Source organism: Furipterus horrens, unplaced genomic scaffold (assembly GCF_987537825.1).
Source record: "Furipterus horrens unplaced genomic scaffold, mFurHor1.1.pri manual_scaffold_5, whole genome shotgun sequence".
Taxonomy (NCBI): Eukaryota; Metazoa; Chordata; class Mammalia; order Chiroptera; family Furipteridae; genus Furipterus; species Furipterus horrens.
The window spans coordinates 146547654-146565037 of record NW_028327175.1 but is presented as its reverse complement, the minus strand read 5'-3'; the positions used below and the strand labels follow the sequence as shown (position 1 = coordinate 146565037).

General features: G+C 34.2%; 1 protein-coding gene across 11 annotated transcripts in view; it reads left to right on the top strand.

The window, feature by feature from the left end:
- PCDH15 (protocadherin related 15) overlaps positions 1–17384 on the top strand; it is a 686961-nt gene that overhangs the window by 644421 nt on the left and 25156 nt on the right. For all 11 annotated transcript variants that reach the window (XM_090279288.1, XM_090279289.1, XM_090279283.1 and 8 more), the window contains 2 exons: positions 8721–8897; positions 13104–13322. In XM_090279288.1, coding sequence (XP_090135414.1) covers positions 8721–8897; positions 13104–13322 — 396 coding nt within the window. The remainder of the gene's footprint in view (positions 1–8720; positions 8898–13103; positions 13323–17384) is intronic.

The following is a 17384-nucleotide window of genomic DNA, read 5'->3' as shown; positions in this document are numbered from 1 at the left end:
TGACTGTTGTAGACAAGGCCAATTCTTCAAATTAGGGAAAGAGCATAAATGCTTTGTATCCAAAAAGGATCCAAGTCCACTTGTAAAATGGAGGTGTCAGTACCTTTTGTATCAATGTCATCTTTCCGTGCATCTTATGAGGACTAAACACAATTCCAGTGGCATAGGGAGCACAGTCCCAAGCACAGAACTATCCATGAAGTAAATAACTGATTAACTGATTAACTAAAGCACTGTGGTTTCTATTTGCCAATGAGTAGACAGTACATAGGGAGCCATTTCATTACCAAGTGGAGGACTTCATTCAGACTCACATGTTAGTATTTGTTATTTTTAGTTGCAGAGAAAATAAAATTTAGACTTATTTACAGTTTGTTAGAACAAGTCTTAATTATAATTAAGCAGTGCTGACCAGAATTCACGCAGATTAACTGAGAGAAAAGCCGCGTATGCAGTTGGAAATTTTGCAACTTCATGGCTGATTCACTGTGGGAATAGGAGATCAAGGAAAGGGAATAATAAATAATCTTTTGTTTTCTATTTGTAGTTTGCTAAAAATCTTTGCATATTACTTGCTTTGGCCAGTAATAGTTCATCTGCCTGTGCACTCTGGCCAAATACTACATGAGCGGATGTTTGCAGTAAAGAAAGAAATTACTGTGTTATTAGAATTGAGCCATCTGGAGCCAGGCCAGCTCATTCACTGAAACACCAAACTCCCCAATGGTGCAAAGGTTATAGGTTATATAGGAAAATCACAAGACACTGTAGGTAAGGAGTTCATGGTCCTGTTAGGAGCTAAATGATCAGAGGTGAGATGAGGGTAATAAAGCATTTCTTCAGGTGTTGAGGACAACTCCAAGATCAGGTCCTGTGTCCAAAACTAGTTTCAAGGAGAGGTAGCCAAGAGGGCCATCCCACTTTAGAGCTCAGGAACTGAAACATAACTTAGATCAAGATGCTCCCTTTAGCCTACTTGGGTCAGATTTGGTCTATATGCTGCCACAGGGGTCAAAGATGGTGAGATATTAAAGACAGGTCAGTGAAGTGCTATAAGAGAAGGAAAATAAGGATAGTTTTAAAACTGTAGTTTAAATCAAATCAGAATTACGAGGACCCTGAGGTTCACTAGAAGCACAAAAAACAATTTTCTGTCTACTTGTACCATGTGTCAAAAAAAAAAAAATGGATTTAGAAGAAAAGAAGCTTTATTTAAAAGATTATTTGGGGGCATGAGGAGGGAAGGAACTAATGCACTAAGGGGAGGGAGACTCTTGTAATTGGGAGAACTCTTTGACCAAGAGAGCCCAGCAATTACAAGTTAGGCAGAAAGGACATTTTTTTTATTTTTTAAATAGGGAATGCTTTACCCTGACCTCAGCCTCTTCTGGGAGGGGCCTTTAGTAAGGGCGGCAGTATGCTGCCTCAGGCTAAGGGCAGGTCAAAGTTCAAGGGCTTTGAGATAGGAGATAGACTTAACCAGTGTTTGGGTAACAAGAATTTTGTTTTGGTTGACCTGTGAGGACAAAACAATTCAGTTAATCACTTATATTGTAAAGAATTTGGAGACTCTGTGCCTGGCTTCCTCCTAGGTAAACAAAGGCGCCTCCAAAGGTCTTTATGAACCTTATCTAAGCCAGGGAAGAGAATGGCTTTTTGCAGTAAGCATTTTCTTGGAACATAACAGTGGGGTGGGGATGTGGGGGAACATCCTAACCCTGGCTATTGTCCAGGATCAAAGGACTTAGGTAAAGTTCAAGATTTTCAAGTGTAAAAGGGGTTATTGTGTGAACACATATCTTATAGTTTTAAAAATGGCAAGCATGCTCTCATAGATATTTGTTCTGTGCCTAGGTAGTATTACTCAATTGGAGGTCTTAAAATATTATGCATTTTATGTCAGGTATTAAACCATTGAACAATAATGATAGGATAAAATGTAGGCCCCATCCCCATCCTTATCCAAAAAAGAATCTTAGATTGTCTTTTAAAGTTGTTTTGTTTTGTTTTTTTAAATATTAAGTACATCTCTGAAATAGTTCTTCTATAAATCCAATTTGAGGGATAGAGAATGTGACTGAAAGGTTGTAGAATGAAATCACTCAGAGCACTATTAGCACAAGCTTTTCTTTGAAAATACCAAGCTTGGGAAGTCTCCCATGGCTCCTGGGGGAGGAAGGCAAAATGTCTTATGGGGCTGTAGTAGGAGAGGATTGGTGGAAAATTCAGTTACTTTTAAGAACAGAAAGCTTATTCTTTTTGCATTCTCAGCCACTGTTTGGGTAGTCAGGGGAGTAAATGGGGTACAGGGGAGCAGATAGGGATCAAGGTCAAGTGCAAGTGGGGGAACACCTGTGGGAACTAAGATCTGTGTAGGCCAGGGTAGAAAATTCTTGATCCTTGTGGAAGGTTGCGAAATATTGTATTTAATAACTGTTTCTATTTTTATTATCATTACTTGTGCATTGGATTGGAATGCATTTTTTTTCATATTATAGACCTAAAGTTTCATCAAACCATGTTTATGATGACTAGTGGTCATATATTACTGGAACCGGGCAAACTAGGGCTCGGCCATATGGTACCTTGACACATGAACCAACAATTAATGTTGAAGGAAATAGGTTTTTATTAACAGGATTCCAATGTCAGGGGTGCTGAGAGTACTTCTGCTCAGAGCCCTCCTTTCCCACGAGACCTAGCACTTCCCTTGCTCCCCAAAAGACTATAAGGCAAAACCATGCCCAGAAGTTCCCCATTTCCTTATCTGTCCTTAAGCTGGCTGCACAAACAGATTTCCATCCTCCCCGGAATGTGCATGTGTGGGTTTCAGAGTTGCCATCCTCTCCTAGCAGCTCTCTCTTCTAGGATCTGGAGTACATTGTTCTCAGCCTCCATGAAGTGGTTCAGGAAAACATGTGCAGTGTTATACTATATCATGGTAGAGTCCAGCAACGCACACGTCCCAAGAGAGTGGCTTCTCTGCAGGTCCTTCAGAGAAGCAGACTTCTGCAGCTCAACATTCCCAGTCACAGTTCAGCTCTAAGCATCTTCCATGCATCCATGCATTAGGCAGGTCCCTGTACAGCTCCATCAGCTCTGCTATGTTCTTCTTCTTTCTCCAGACCTCGTGGCAGGCTCTTACTCCAAACCACATAGCTTCCCCCTTACACACCAGACCTCATAGCTGACTCCCATCTACACCCTTTCAGACAGAGTGGCTTCTTCTTCCTTTGCTCTCAGCCCACCCTTATTTTAAATGCATGGCCCAGAACCTCCTATGTGACTTCATATCTGGTCCCTACTATGATGTGCCACTTTTCCAGTTCCCCCATATCTTTTACCTTCCTTTGGCTTCCATCTTTAGTCAGGGCAAGGGTTCACAGTGACTTCCTGGTGGGCATCGGCCGCCTGCCTCTCACCCAGGCACTATATAAGCTCTTCTGACTATGTCACTGTCATGAGTCCCTGAATGCTCTCAGAGTCACTTTTAACCATGCGCAGCAACACTCTTCCTTCAAGAAAGACACCATGGCTATTAATTGGCCATTATTATGCAAACTATCTTACATGTGGTATCATCCACGTCCCCCTCCCCCTATTCAAGGTTTGTGGGGTTTTTTCTTATTTTCCGGGGACCCTCACTCTGCACCCTGTTACATAACCTCTGCTATTCTCGAGATGTTAGCCAGGTTTTACCCCATATTATTTAACAGTGTAGGGTACCATTGTCACCATAAAAACTTTTCCTCATAGGCAAAACACTGGACTTCACAAAGAAACAATTCAGATAGTTCAAGGTAATTGAGACAAAGCAGAGGAGGGATCTGTGCTCCATATTCAGTACAAAAGATGATAGAAGCAGCCTGAATTCTGAAAAGTGCCACCCTATTTTAAGAGCCATCTATGCCTGGATACACACTTCAAGGAAGATAATAAACATAAATTGGTTTATAAGCTTTAGTCTCTCCTTTATGTTTTCCTTTAAACAGAGAATAATCTATGAAAGTTGAGGCATTTTAAAATGAAGAACAACAAAAATCACTAATCTAGGTCAACCCTCAATTAATATAAATATTTGTCCAGTTGAACATTGCATATCTTGGTTTCTTTTATAAAATTTATTCCTGTTGCATATTTAATCAGGCATAACAATGCATATAATAGAACTCAATTATAAACTTTATATATGACTAATGATCAAGAATTATTTTGTGTCTTGTCTTCTTCCAAATTGTTGAATAGATTGAGCATTTAATAAACCCCTTGTCTCTCCTTTAAGCCTTACTAGCCAGTTTTTCTAATATTACTCTCAGCCCACCACTACAGCTTATTCTCAACATAATGGCCAGTGTGCTTCTTTAAATGTAAGCTAGATTATATTCCTTCAATGATTAACATTTAACAATTCATTCTTGTTCTACTCAGAGCAAAAGGTAATACCATAAAATCCTTAAATCCCCATGTAATTGGCTTCCCAACCTTTTCTACTACAGATGCATACTCCTGCCTCAAGCTTTTGCACAAGCAGTAAGCAAGTTCTTCTTCCCAGAATATCTATATTAGTTATTGTCTCCTGGAAGTCTGTTTAAATATCAACTTCTCAACCACACTTCTCCTGAATAATCCTACCAATATTTTTTTTATTATTTCGCTTGTTTTGCTCAATTAGAATGCAAGTTCTGTAATGTCAGAGATCTTCGTTCTGTTCACTGATATATTCCAAGTGCCCAGAACAGTGCCTGCTCCATGATGTGCATTTAGTACTGTTGAATAAATGAATGAATGAATGAATGAATGAATGAAAAGTTCCCACTCAACACTTACCTGAGTTTGCTGTAACTTTATTAGAAAACTATGAGTCTGACTTAATTTTATAAATTTCTAAAACTCTGAAAATATAGATTTATAGAGTGTTTTTCTCCAGAAGTTGGAGAACAGAAAATAGGGAGTTAAATAATTGTTTAAAATATGACTATATTGTTTTATTTTGTGCATTGTAAGAAATTCAAGTAGCATAATATATAAAGATGAAAGTTTTTATAAATGTTTTATAGTAAACTCAAAATCATACCACCTGGACTTAAGTGTATTGGACATTATATAATCATTATTGAAAATGTCTCCCTTGGTGATCTGTATAATACAGATATTACAGATCAGAGAAAATTTATTATAGATCTCTATGTATAATTTAAGTATATTAATATATAATATAGACTGTATTTAATATGTAATATATTAATGTATTTTACATTTATTAATACAGAAAATTTTGTTAATAAAGGGCTTTAAACAATAAACATAATCACATAAATTAATGATGAACAGGCAGCATACAAACTCCTCAGGTTGGAGAGGCATGTTTTTTCTGGGTTAATTATATGCAATATTCTCATGATACTTGATTCCAAAGTTTATGTATGAATCAACCTGACATGAGTAATAATTGAAAGTTAAATATGAACACAAGGGTGATTTAAACATTATCATTAATTTATATGAGTCAATTGAAGGTCGATGACTATTGAGCCATATTTTTTAAAAATCTGAGGTAAAAAATTCTTTAGGAAGCAAACATCTTCCTATCTATGTACATATGAAGATCAGTAAATGTATATACATATATGTATATTTAATCTATATATGTATATATGTGTGCGTGTATATGTAGTGGAGAGATAAACATTGTAGAAATGATTGAGTGTACAGATATAGATACTAAGTGAAAAGGTTAATTGTTACAAAATATCCTCTCATTTTTAAAGTATTAAATTTAGTTTCACAGGTATTTATTTGAAAAAGATGGAAAGAACTCAAATTTGAACACATTTCTCTTTTTTTTTAATGTATTTATTGTTTTTTTACTACAGTTGTCCCACTTTTTCCTCCATTGTTTCCCCCCACCCTGCCCAGCCCTTCTCCCACAGTCAATCCCCACCCTGTTGTCCATGTCCATGGGTCATTTATACTAGTTCCTTGACTAGATCCTTCCCCTTCTTTCTCCTTTTCCTCCTCCTCCCACCCCCATGGTCACTGTCAGTCTGTTCCTTCTTTACATGCCTCTGGTTCTATTTTGCTCTTTTGTGTTGTTCATTAGTTTCCTGTATTAGATGATATCATATGGTATTTGTCTTTTGCTGCCTGGCTTATTTCATTAAGCATAATACTCTCAAGCTCCATCCACATTGTTGCAAATGGTAGGAGTTCCTTCTTTCCTTCTGCTGCATAGTATTCCATTGTGTAAATGTACAACAGTTTTTTTATCTATTCATCTACAGATGGACACTCAGGCTGTTTCCAGCACTTGGCTATTGTAAATAGTGCTGCTGTGAATACATTTCTCTTTATCATGACAGATATTTCATTCCAAAAGATATCTAAACATTTCAGGAAAAAAAAATGTTCAGGGAGAAGATATTGTTACATGCTTTAAATGACATAACTGATGTTTAGAGTTTATTGATATTTGATTCCCTGCTACCATGAACAAATTAGTATAGTTATATTTCATTCTATATCTACATTTATAGTCGCATACAAGTCTGCATTATTGCACAGAAATATAGAAAAAGACACAAATGCTATAGAAAAGTTTCTTTCTTATAGGAAAACATATAACTTATATGTACATATATAAAGGATTTCCATGGAACATTTTAAATTAATATGTAAATGCAGTGTAGCAGTTATAAACTGTTAAATTACACTATTGAAATAGCCACTGTCTGTAATATATTAAATAATACACTCACGTTTCTTTGTTTTTTTATTAGTAAACTAATAGTACTAGTGAGAAATATGCTTTCTTAATAATTCCACAAATCCATTAAATGTCTTGAAAGAATTAGAAACAGGGAAGTAGCCTATTAGTGCAAATTTTAGGCCAAATTGGTAATAATAATAATATTTTAATGACCAGTTACTACCTGCTAAAAACTGTGCAAAGATGTTAGAGTAAAAGCTTTGTTCATTTAATGCACACAGCAATACCATGCAGTAGATGATTTCTTCACTTTTTTAGTTATGGAAACTGAGACTTTAAAAGCTTAAAATTATGTGCCTAAGGTTATGCTGTTGATAAGTAAAGGAGTTGAAAATTTAAGTCAGACCTCCATTCTCTTTACCACAAACTGTTTTTGCCTCCTATAAAATCTCAAGAGTATAATGTGGTTTGACTACATGTCCTCTCTTATTTTTAAAGGAGCATAAGTCTCTCAAGAAAATAATTCAGAAACACAGGCTGGATGATGTTAGACTAGTCTGTCTTGCAATACAGCCATTCCCTTCAGATTCCCAGGGAGGCTGCATTCAGCTCCTAACTAGTATTTGACCTGGGGATTTACTCCTCCTGCTCTTTTGCACATCTTCTTTTGTTTATTTTTCAGTAATGATCTCATCACAAAGGTGGGTAACACAGACAGACCAGTGGATGTAAGGTGGTGAGAGAAAAGGAAAAGAATGGCCAGTACACCAATAAGAGAGCCTTAAACTGTGTTGGTTTACACAAATTTAAAAACCAACAAACGAAACACTTTGCTCTCATCGGCAATGTCCCCTATCATGCACACCCTAGACTTGTGTTCAGTGGTACAGCCAGTTCTTCCAAGGTTTAGTGGACTGTTGTTCCTTTAAAAAGGGAAAATCAAGCATACACCAGACCCTTAAGGCAATAGATTTTAATGGAGCAAAAAAACAGGTCTATTTTGGCAGCTGAAGTAAAAGTTATTTTCTGATGTATCAAAATAATTCAAAATTTATTTCCCCTCCCTACCCCAAAACGCCTTAAAGCATGAACTCCAAAAAGATCGTTGAATCTATTGATGATTTTTTAAATATTTGTCATATATAGTTATTAAAATCGATTCACATTTATACATGTATAAATATTTAAAATATGCATCTAGTGTTAATCTACAAGGATTAATGATATAAAGTTTTTAATAAGGTGAAGAACATTAAGGAAATTGCTACTTGTAGCAATGTAGAAAACAAATACTTATATGGAAATAATTTGTACTTTCAACTAACATTGAGTTATGTCATTAGAAAAAATATTGTATTTTTAGAAATTTGCCTATAGGTTAACAATTTTTTCTGTCTTTTCTATATAGCTTTTAGTTATTTGCACTTGGTTGTTGAATTCACCTAAAAAACTTCTGAGATTTTCATGCAATATTTTTATCTTAAACTGGTAAACCTGCCTTAACAAAATATCTCTACATTCTCCCATTGCTACAATCCTCTAAGGATCTTTATATCCTTAGGAAAACAGGTATCCTAGATCTACACCTTGGCATATAACTATATGCTCTGTATCACAAAATCTTATGGGAAGCAAAATTTATAACACTAACATATGAACTCAAATTCTAAGACCCCATGGCTCTTATACAGCACAGACAGCTTTGTTTGCACAACAGTTAGCATTTCCCATGAGCCATGTAAAAGCTCAAATGGCATCATAAATTCAAAAAGTCACGACTTAAATAGGGCATGGTTAGTGACCTCTTTCTACCTTATTCAGCTTCCAGCATCATTGAGAGTTAAATGCTGAAAAAATATAGAGACTTTTTCAAGGGTTCATATTCAGTAAACATTAGCAAAAAAACAGGCTGTCATCATTTTTCATTTACTAAATGTCATTTCAAGTTGAGAGTGATTTTTTCCCACTAGAAAGCCTGTCAGGATGTCATGTGTGTACTTTGTTTGATTTATAGGATTTTGGATCATTATGTTCAGGAACAAATTCCTGGTTCCAAAGTTGTGGTGGAGTCCATTGGTGCTCGCCGGTATGGAGATGCCTTTTCTCTAGAAGACTACTCAAAGTGCGACTTGACTGTCTATGCTATTGACCCCCAAACCAATAGAGCCATTGACAGAAATGAGCTTTTTAAGTAAGTACTTCTATTGTCAGTAATGGCTTTCTGGTTACAATATCACCCATAGATAATCCTGATTTAAGGCTAAAAGTACTTAATGTTTAAAACCCACCAAATTATTGTTGAAAGTGAAGTGTAAGCAAAAATACTCTAAGAGACCATACCTGAGGTCCACACACATAGAAGTTTTCAGTTCCAAGCATGGAATTGAGTGATTTCAGAGGATCTTTTCACCTTTTGGCATCAGAGGGTCTATTATAGCTATGAACGAGTAAGCAGTTTATTGAGATCAGCTAACATCAGCTCTCACTCTTGCTCCAAGGATGGGATGTTTGAGAGGAAAGTACAGATTTCTTCTTAAAGAGGCAATTTGCCTTTAGTGATGTCCCTAGGTTTAAAATTTAGGGGGAAAATATTGCTTTCTTCAGGTTTCATTGAATCACCAAAAATTAGTATCTGGTTTTTCCCTTGATTTGGGTTGGGGGCTTAATCACTTTCATCTAAGGCCATACCCTATGATATGTTTTATTCTGGTCTGAATTTGAATATTTAAGTTTTAAATCTTAAAAATAAAGAAAATACAGAATCTTAAACAAAATGCTACTACATATTCTCCCTTAGAAGTTATTCTAGAACAGTTTATACTTTTTTTAATGTTAGTTTGTGCTTTAATGTAGTGACACCTAGTGTACAATAGATGGTTGGAGTATCATTCTTATCTAAATTGAAACACATTTTAGTTGAAAAATATGTATTGATTATAATCATAATTGTGTATTCATTTATGTGAACATAAATTCACGCATATGTTCCAAAATCCATAAGTTTAGAATTTATTATTTTTTGTATATATATATGCTAACAGCATGTGTGGGTGCATTTATTTAGTAAATGCCTATTTACCCATTTGTTTATTAATACCTATATATTTAAAATTAAGTTTGTATTAAATCACTATTCCATTGTTTCTGAAATAGGAGCAATAAAATCTCTTGATGGACAGATTTAAAGTAAACTACATTCAGAACTGATTATATTACTTTAAAATAAAACTTAATTATTTTTTAAGAAAGAATATAAAATTTTAGCTTGTATACCTTTTTATATGCCATCTGTTTAACACTAGTCTATTCAGATGGTAAATGGGAGATGAAGAAGGTAGAGAAAGCCTGTGTATTCTACAAACTATGTTTAAAATACAGTGTCTAAAAACACACTTACACTTTAAAATATAATCTATCAAGCTCCAAAATGTCTATCAACTTCCTAAGTCCAAAAAAAAAAAAAAAAAAAGCCTTAAATTTAGAATACTATAAAGTCAAGTAAATGGAAAACTAAGTATTAGAATCTGGTTAAAATAATCTGGAATTGTACATAGGAAATAGTGGTCTAGCCCTGACTGGCTTTATTAAGGAAAACAACATATCCAAATGGAATGAATGTATGTGAGCAGATGTGTTAACGTGTTAAACATTGTCCATTCTGTAAAACTGTATTAGAGACTGATATTGTGTACCTATCATGGAAATAGGCAGCTGCCCATCTACTGTTTAGGTATGGGTCTCTGTAAAGTACAGAGTACATTCTCCTGCCCACAGTCCCTTTTATTTCTATATTAATATGTAATTACAACACCTGAATCATCAAGGTGAAATGCAGGGTAGACTGGTGGTGAACACACTGTACTTTTAAAGTTGGGTCCCTCCCACTCAAGTAAAAAGAGAAGGAATACATGTTGGCATGTGTTCCATCAGTTGACCGAATCAAAAGACATGAAATTTGATTTAAGAATTTGTCTCATCACAGGAAAACAGGTCAGTAATCAATGTTGGTTAGATACTGGGACAAGATCTCTTTGACTCACCCTTAGACTTAAGAACTGTTTTTAAGCAAATTGGATGAGAATAAAGAAATCACATTTCTTCATGACGTTGAGTTTTGCAGATCTATTTTCTTTCAAGAATAAGTAGACAGAAGGAAAATGGGATTAGTAATAAATACTGAAAAACAAAGTAAAGCAGATAATATACTGATGACCCAGAGGTAGACTGTGTATCTCTGGAAATATTCTCCTACTGAAAGCAAGTTTAACATTTTAGCAGAAAGCAAGATGGTATGAGATTATGAAACAATGTATGTGTTTTACATGCCCTGAACCCTCCCCCTGTTTCTGCTAAAAATACTGCAAAGGGAGAATTGGTCCTCTCCCATGTGGTGGTGAGTGAAAAGACTAATTGGGGTATGCCATTCCTCTGCTTTCATTAACTGGCTGTGGGTTAGCCCATGTTCCAGGGAGAACCAATTAAATTATTTCTTCAAAGACAGATATATTTGTTAGGAGATACAAGAATTCTTAGTCCTGAAATCAGGGAGAAAATATAAAATGCATTGAAAGTCTAGATTCAGCCCTCCCTGAAAAGATAAATTATCTGAAAAATAAATTGGCAGCATGAAGTATATACATGAGAAGCTAATAGCATATTTACACAGACATAAAAAAGATACAAAAATCATGAAAGAGATCTAAAAATATTTAGAGGTTAATTAAGATACAGCCTGATAATTATAGGTATCCTTGAGGTAAGAATTGTAGTAGTTATCACAGAAATGAAAACTGAAAATAGAACTAAAAGTTTTTATTATATTATATTACAGGCAAAATCAGTGAAAAGGTACTCATGTTTCCTTCAAAAGTATCTGCATATGTTTTGAAACCATTGAAACAGAAATGAAAATGACTTGATTATAAAGGAAAAAAACTTAGATAAGCCTTATACACCCCACCTGTGTGCAAAGTGTCAAGGGTACTGAAATCAAAGTTTCAAAATTTTAAGGGAAAATATAATTCAAGATTTTTTTAACCTAGGCAAGTTGTTCTGCATGTAAAAGAAAAAATAAAATAAAATCTAGATCAGGCATGGGTTCTACAACAATAACTTCTTCTAATAAACAATTATAAAATTTACCTAAATTGGTAAATAAACCAAAATAAATATCTAAAAAGTGTAGCTGTTGTAGTGTAGAATGCTTGACAAATCTTCTTTTATGTGACTTGATATCAAATACAGGAATCCAATAGATTTGTGATCTCTCAAGTGGGTTTTGCAGAATAGGTGTAAAATTTTCTCTGCACTTAATGATATTACTCAACTTTTGATCCTTCCCAGTTTTTAATAAATATAGTATTTCTTGTGAAATGACCCTAAGTCTATACTTTATTTGCAATTTATTACTTTATCTGATAAACAATTCAAACAAAAAGTTTCATCATTCCATTCTATTGTAGTGCTTTAGCAATCTGTAAAACTTTATTATATTTTTAACATGTCTAAAAATAGCCTAAGAAAATTGCTTTAAAAAGCATATCTTTTATCCTCAGAAGTATATTTGTTTTAAAAAAAAATCCTAATTGCCTTATATTATAGTAAAGAAGCTTAAGTAAAAATGTGTGGCCCCAGCTGGTGTGGCTTGGTGGATTGAGCACCCGCCTTCAAACCAAAAAGTTCACAGATTTGGTTCCCAGTCAGGGCACTGGCCTTGGTTTAGGGCCAAGTCTTCAGTTGGGGATGTGTAAGGAGCCAATCGATGCTTCTCTCAAACATTAATGTTTCTCCTCTCTCTTTCTTCCTCCCTGCCCCTGTCTCTAAAAAAAATAAAAAATAAATTTACCATAAGCTATTGTTTTATTTTGAATTTGAGAGTGTTGATATTTAAGGTAGTGTCTAGAACACAGATATATTTGAGTCTGAAAGCTTGAGTTGGTGCCTCAGATTTGTTTCAATAACTGTATAACTGCAGTAAGTCAATATTATTATGTTCTATTTTACAGGATTATTTTGATGACCCAAGGAGATGAAATGCAAGAACGCTATTTTAAATTATGCTATCAAAGTTGAAAATTATATTTAATTATACCTGAATAACATAATAGTATTAATAATCTCAATATAGTGATAGTAAGTTCAATGGTATTGATAATGACTTTTCCCAAGCCTGTAAGCATGTTAAGTAAGGCCCATTGTTATCAATATTTTGATGTGCATATACATGCATAATTACTCTTCTTATTGCTCTTTCTTTTATATATGCTTTTTTAATTTGTAACAAGACTTGTCTGAGTTTGTGTTTCAATTGGAAATATAAAATATTACAAAAGATTTTATTTTAAAAAAGCTTTTCTCGGTTAATATTATTAATTTTGCTATTTATCTCACAATAAAGATTTTTGGATGGCAAACTGCTCGATATCAATAAAGACTTTCAACCACATTATGGGGAAGGAGGACGCATTCTGGAGATTCGGACTCCGGCAGCAGTGACCAGCATTAAAAAGCGAGGAGAAACTCTAGGCTACACAGAAGGGGCCTTGCTGGCCCTGGCCTTCATCATTATCATCTGCTGTATTCCTGCTGTCTTGGTGGTTTTGGTCAGCTACAGACAGTAAGTATTCATAGATGCTAAATGTGGATAGTTCCTCAGGAAGGTGTTCTGGAAAAATCAGCTCTGGTAACATGGCTTTGTGGTTGTAAAATATCAATGGTGCAGCCCTTCTGGGATTACTGTATCTTTCCTATACCAAATGATCTTCCTTTAAAGGAAAACAAGGTAAACTTCCCATGCATTTTTCACAGATCATTCAGTGTTTCTGAGCTCTTAATATACTCTCATCCAAAAGGAATATTTGGTTAGCTGCCATGTCTTTGTTTATGCTCTTCATCAGGATAAGAGCCTTGGGAGAGAAGGTAATAGGTCTCCTGGGGGAAAGGCAGTGAAAGGCATGCAGATACTCCTTTCAGCCAGTTCCAAAGGAAAGTCCATAGCTTAACTACATTGGCATGGTAGGTTTTTATCCATAACGTTAAATTTACCTCTGTGCAGATGATCAGTGTTGGCAAAATCATTAAAAAATTATAGCACATACTATGTAATTTTCCATGTGTTTCTTGTCTTCCTAGGTAGCCTTTACAGAACCTGTATTATCACATCTAACAGTATATATTGGTTGTATAAGCCAACGTTTTTCTAGGAAAACATAATCATTTAAAATAGCTATAATTTTTCTTATTTAAGCCCTTCAAAGAAGTCATGCAATTATACCTAATTTAAACATACATATTTGAGATAGGCTAGTTAGCTATTTGTATCTGACACTAGTTATGAGGAACCATTGTGATAGAGACTTTCACATTTTATCTCTGTTTATTGGTAAGAATACTTGGGAATAGGTTAAGAAGAGAAGTATCTATAAGAGTGGCTCAAAATGAAAATAAATAGCAAATAAGAGTAATAAATCATATTAAAAAATGCTGTTATAACAAACAGTAAGAAATAAGGTTATAACTGCTATTCATTATTTAAAATACCTACAAGGAAAGTCCTTATATATTATTTTACCACTATCTTTGTTCTCTAACACCAAGAACTTCCTTTTGAATTGAATAAGGTAAGGTAATTACAATATGAAAGTTAAAAAGTGTCCTCTGCATCAAGATGCTATAAAAATATTTTCCACCATATAAGCAATGTGAAGTTGCAAATACCCTGTATAATATTTAGGTTGATATATTGGTGTTTCATGTATTCTTAACAAATCAATAGTTATCTCAACTTTAAGGCCTAAGAAAAAATTCAATACTGGAAAAATTGTTTTAAATTATTAAGCTATCAACCCAGTATGAATATTCACATTAAATATAATTTGCATTAAAGTTATCTTTTTTTATTCAACTATTTCCAAAAGAGATTTATTATATTCTGCTAGCAATATTATCAATGACAAAACCTTTATTTGACATGCAATGCAGTGATCAAACACTGGATATTAAATTCAGTAGTATGAAATTTAACAAATAATTAAGATAGTTAATATTTAAACATTTATAGATGCATTATGCAGTTATTTTTAGTCTAGTAATCAGTTCAACACTATGAATTAATGTTAGTTATTGCTTTTTATAGTTTAACAGAATTAAACTAAATGAGTTTTGCACTGCTCATGTTTCAAAGTAAAATTCTATTTTTAAAAGTCCAACTCTTGTACCTTCATATTCTGCTTGTAAATAAAATTAGAATGGATGGTTTTTCTTTTATATTAAGATGTATCTTTAAAATTTGCAATGCATAGCCCTGGCTGATGTAGCTCAGTGGATTAAGTGCTGGCCTGAGAACCAAAAGATGCTGGTTCAATTCCTAGTCAGAGCACATGCCTGGGTTGTAGACCAAGTCCCTGGTTGGAGGCATGCGAGAGGCAACCACACCTTGATGTTTCTATCTCTCTCTTCCTCCTTCCCTTCCCATCTCTCTAAAAATAAAATCTCAAAGTAAAATAAAATAAAATTTGCAATGCATGGAAAAACCAAGAAGCAAATATGAAAAATGTGCCATTAATTTATTTTTATTTTATATTTTAAAGATTGTATTTATTCATTTTTAGATAGAGAGGAAAGGAGCAAGAGAGAGAAACATCAATACGCAAGAGAAATATTGATTGGTTGCCTCTTTCATGCCCCCAAGCAGGTACCTGACCCGCAACCCAGGCCTGTGCCCTGACCAGAATTGAACCAGTGATCTTTCAGTTTTCAGGACAACACCTAACCCACTGAGCCACATGATTCAGGACAGCATCATGAATTTATTGTTCAGTTTCAAAGTGAAGCCAAGAGTACAATCAGAATGTGCTGCCTGATTCTATTCTATTACTATCTTTTATTAAAGTTATTGGTGTGACATTGGTTAATAAGGTTATATAGGTTTCATCAACATATATTTGACCCCCTTTAACCTTTGCTACACCTACCGCCCTTCCCTCTGGTAACCATTATACTGTTGTCTGTGTCGATGAATTTCAGTTTTGTATTCCACATATTAGTGAAATCATATGGCCCTTAACTTTTTATGAGTCAGTTATTTCTCTTAGCATGATATTTTCAAGGTCCATCCATGTTGTTCCAAATGGCAGTATTTCTTATGACTGAGTAACATTCCATTGTGTATATGTACCACATATTCTTTATCTAATTATCTACTGAAAGATACTTTGGTTGTTTCCATGTCTAGAGCACCAAGAATAATACTGCAATGAACATTGGGGTACATATATATTTGTGAATAAATGTTTTAAAATTTTTTGGGTAGATACCCAGAAGAGATTGCTGGGTCATATGGTAACTCTACTCTTAATTTTTTGAGGAACCTCCATACTGTTTCTCATAGGGGCTGTACCAGTTCACATTCCCACCAGCAGTGAACGATGGTCCCTTTTTCTCTACAGCCTCTCCAACACTTATTATTCCTGTCTGGCTGATAAAGGTGTGAGGTGGTATTTCATTGTAGTTTTGATTTTTATTTCCCTAATAGCTAGTGACGTTGAGTATATTTTCATATATCTGTTGGGCATTTGTATGTCTTCTTGGGAGAGGTATCTGTTTAGGTCCTCTGCCCATTTTTTAATAGCATTGATTATATAAGTTCTTTGTATATTTTGGATATTAACCCCTTGTCAGAGCTGTTGTTTGTAAATATCTTCTCACATTTGTTTGGTTGCCTATTTGTTTTGTTGGCAGTTTCATTTGCTCTGCAAAAACTTTTTAGTTTGATGTAGTCCCATTAATTAATTTTGCCTTTATTTCTTTTTGGGGTCAAATTCATAAAATATTCTCTATGATCCAAATCCATAGTTTAGCACCTATGTTACTTTCTATGTAATTTATTGTTTCACATCTTATATTTAGGTGTTTGATTCATTTTGAGTTAATTTTTGTACATGGGGACAACTGTAGTTTAGTTTAATTCCTTTGCTTGTAGCTTTGCATTTTTCCCAGCACCATTTATTGAAGAGGCTTTCTTTTCTCCATTGTATGTTTTGGCTCCTTTGCTGAAAATTATTTGCCCATATACATATGTATTTATTTCTGGGCTCTCAATTCTGTTCCATTAGTATGTGCATCTTTTTTTCTGCCAATGCATGTTGTTTTGATTATTGTTGCTCTGTAGTATAATTTGAAGCCATGTGGTGTGATGCTTCCAGGTTTGTTATTTATTCTCAGAATTGCTTTAGCTAATTGGGGTATTTTGTGTTTCCATACAAATCTGATAATTTTTTAGTTCTATTTCTTTAAAAAATGTCATTGGAATTTTGATGAAGATTGTATTAAATCTGAATATTACCCAAAGTAATATGGCCATTCTAACTATGTTGATTCTTTCAGTCCATGAACATGGAATATCTTTCCATTTCATTGTATCTTTTTCAATCTCTTAATAATGTGTTGTTGTTTTCAGTATATAGCTCCTTCAAAACCTTCTTAAGTTTATTCCTGGGTATTTAATTATTTTTGCTGCAACTACAAAAGGAATTATTTGTTTGTTTGTTTTTTAATTTCTTTTTCTGAAATTCCATTGTTAGTATATAAGAATGCAGTACATTTATTTTGTATCCTGCAACTTTACTGTATTGGTTTATTGTTTCTAGTCATTTTTTGGTAGAATTGATAAGGTTTTCTA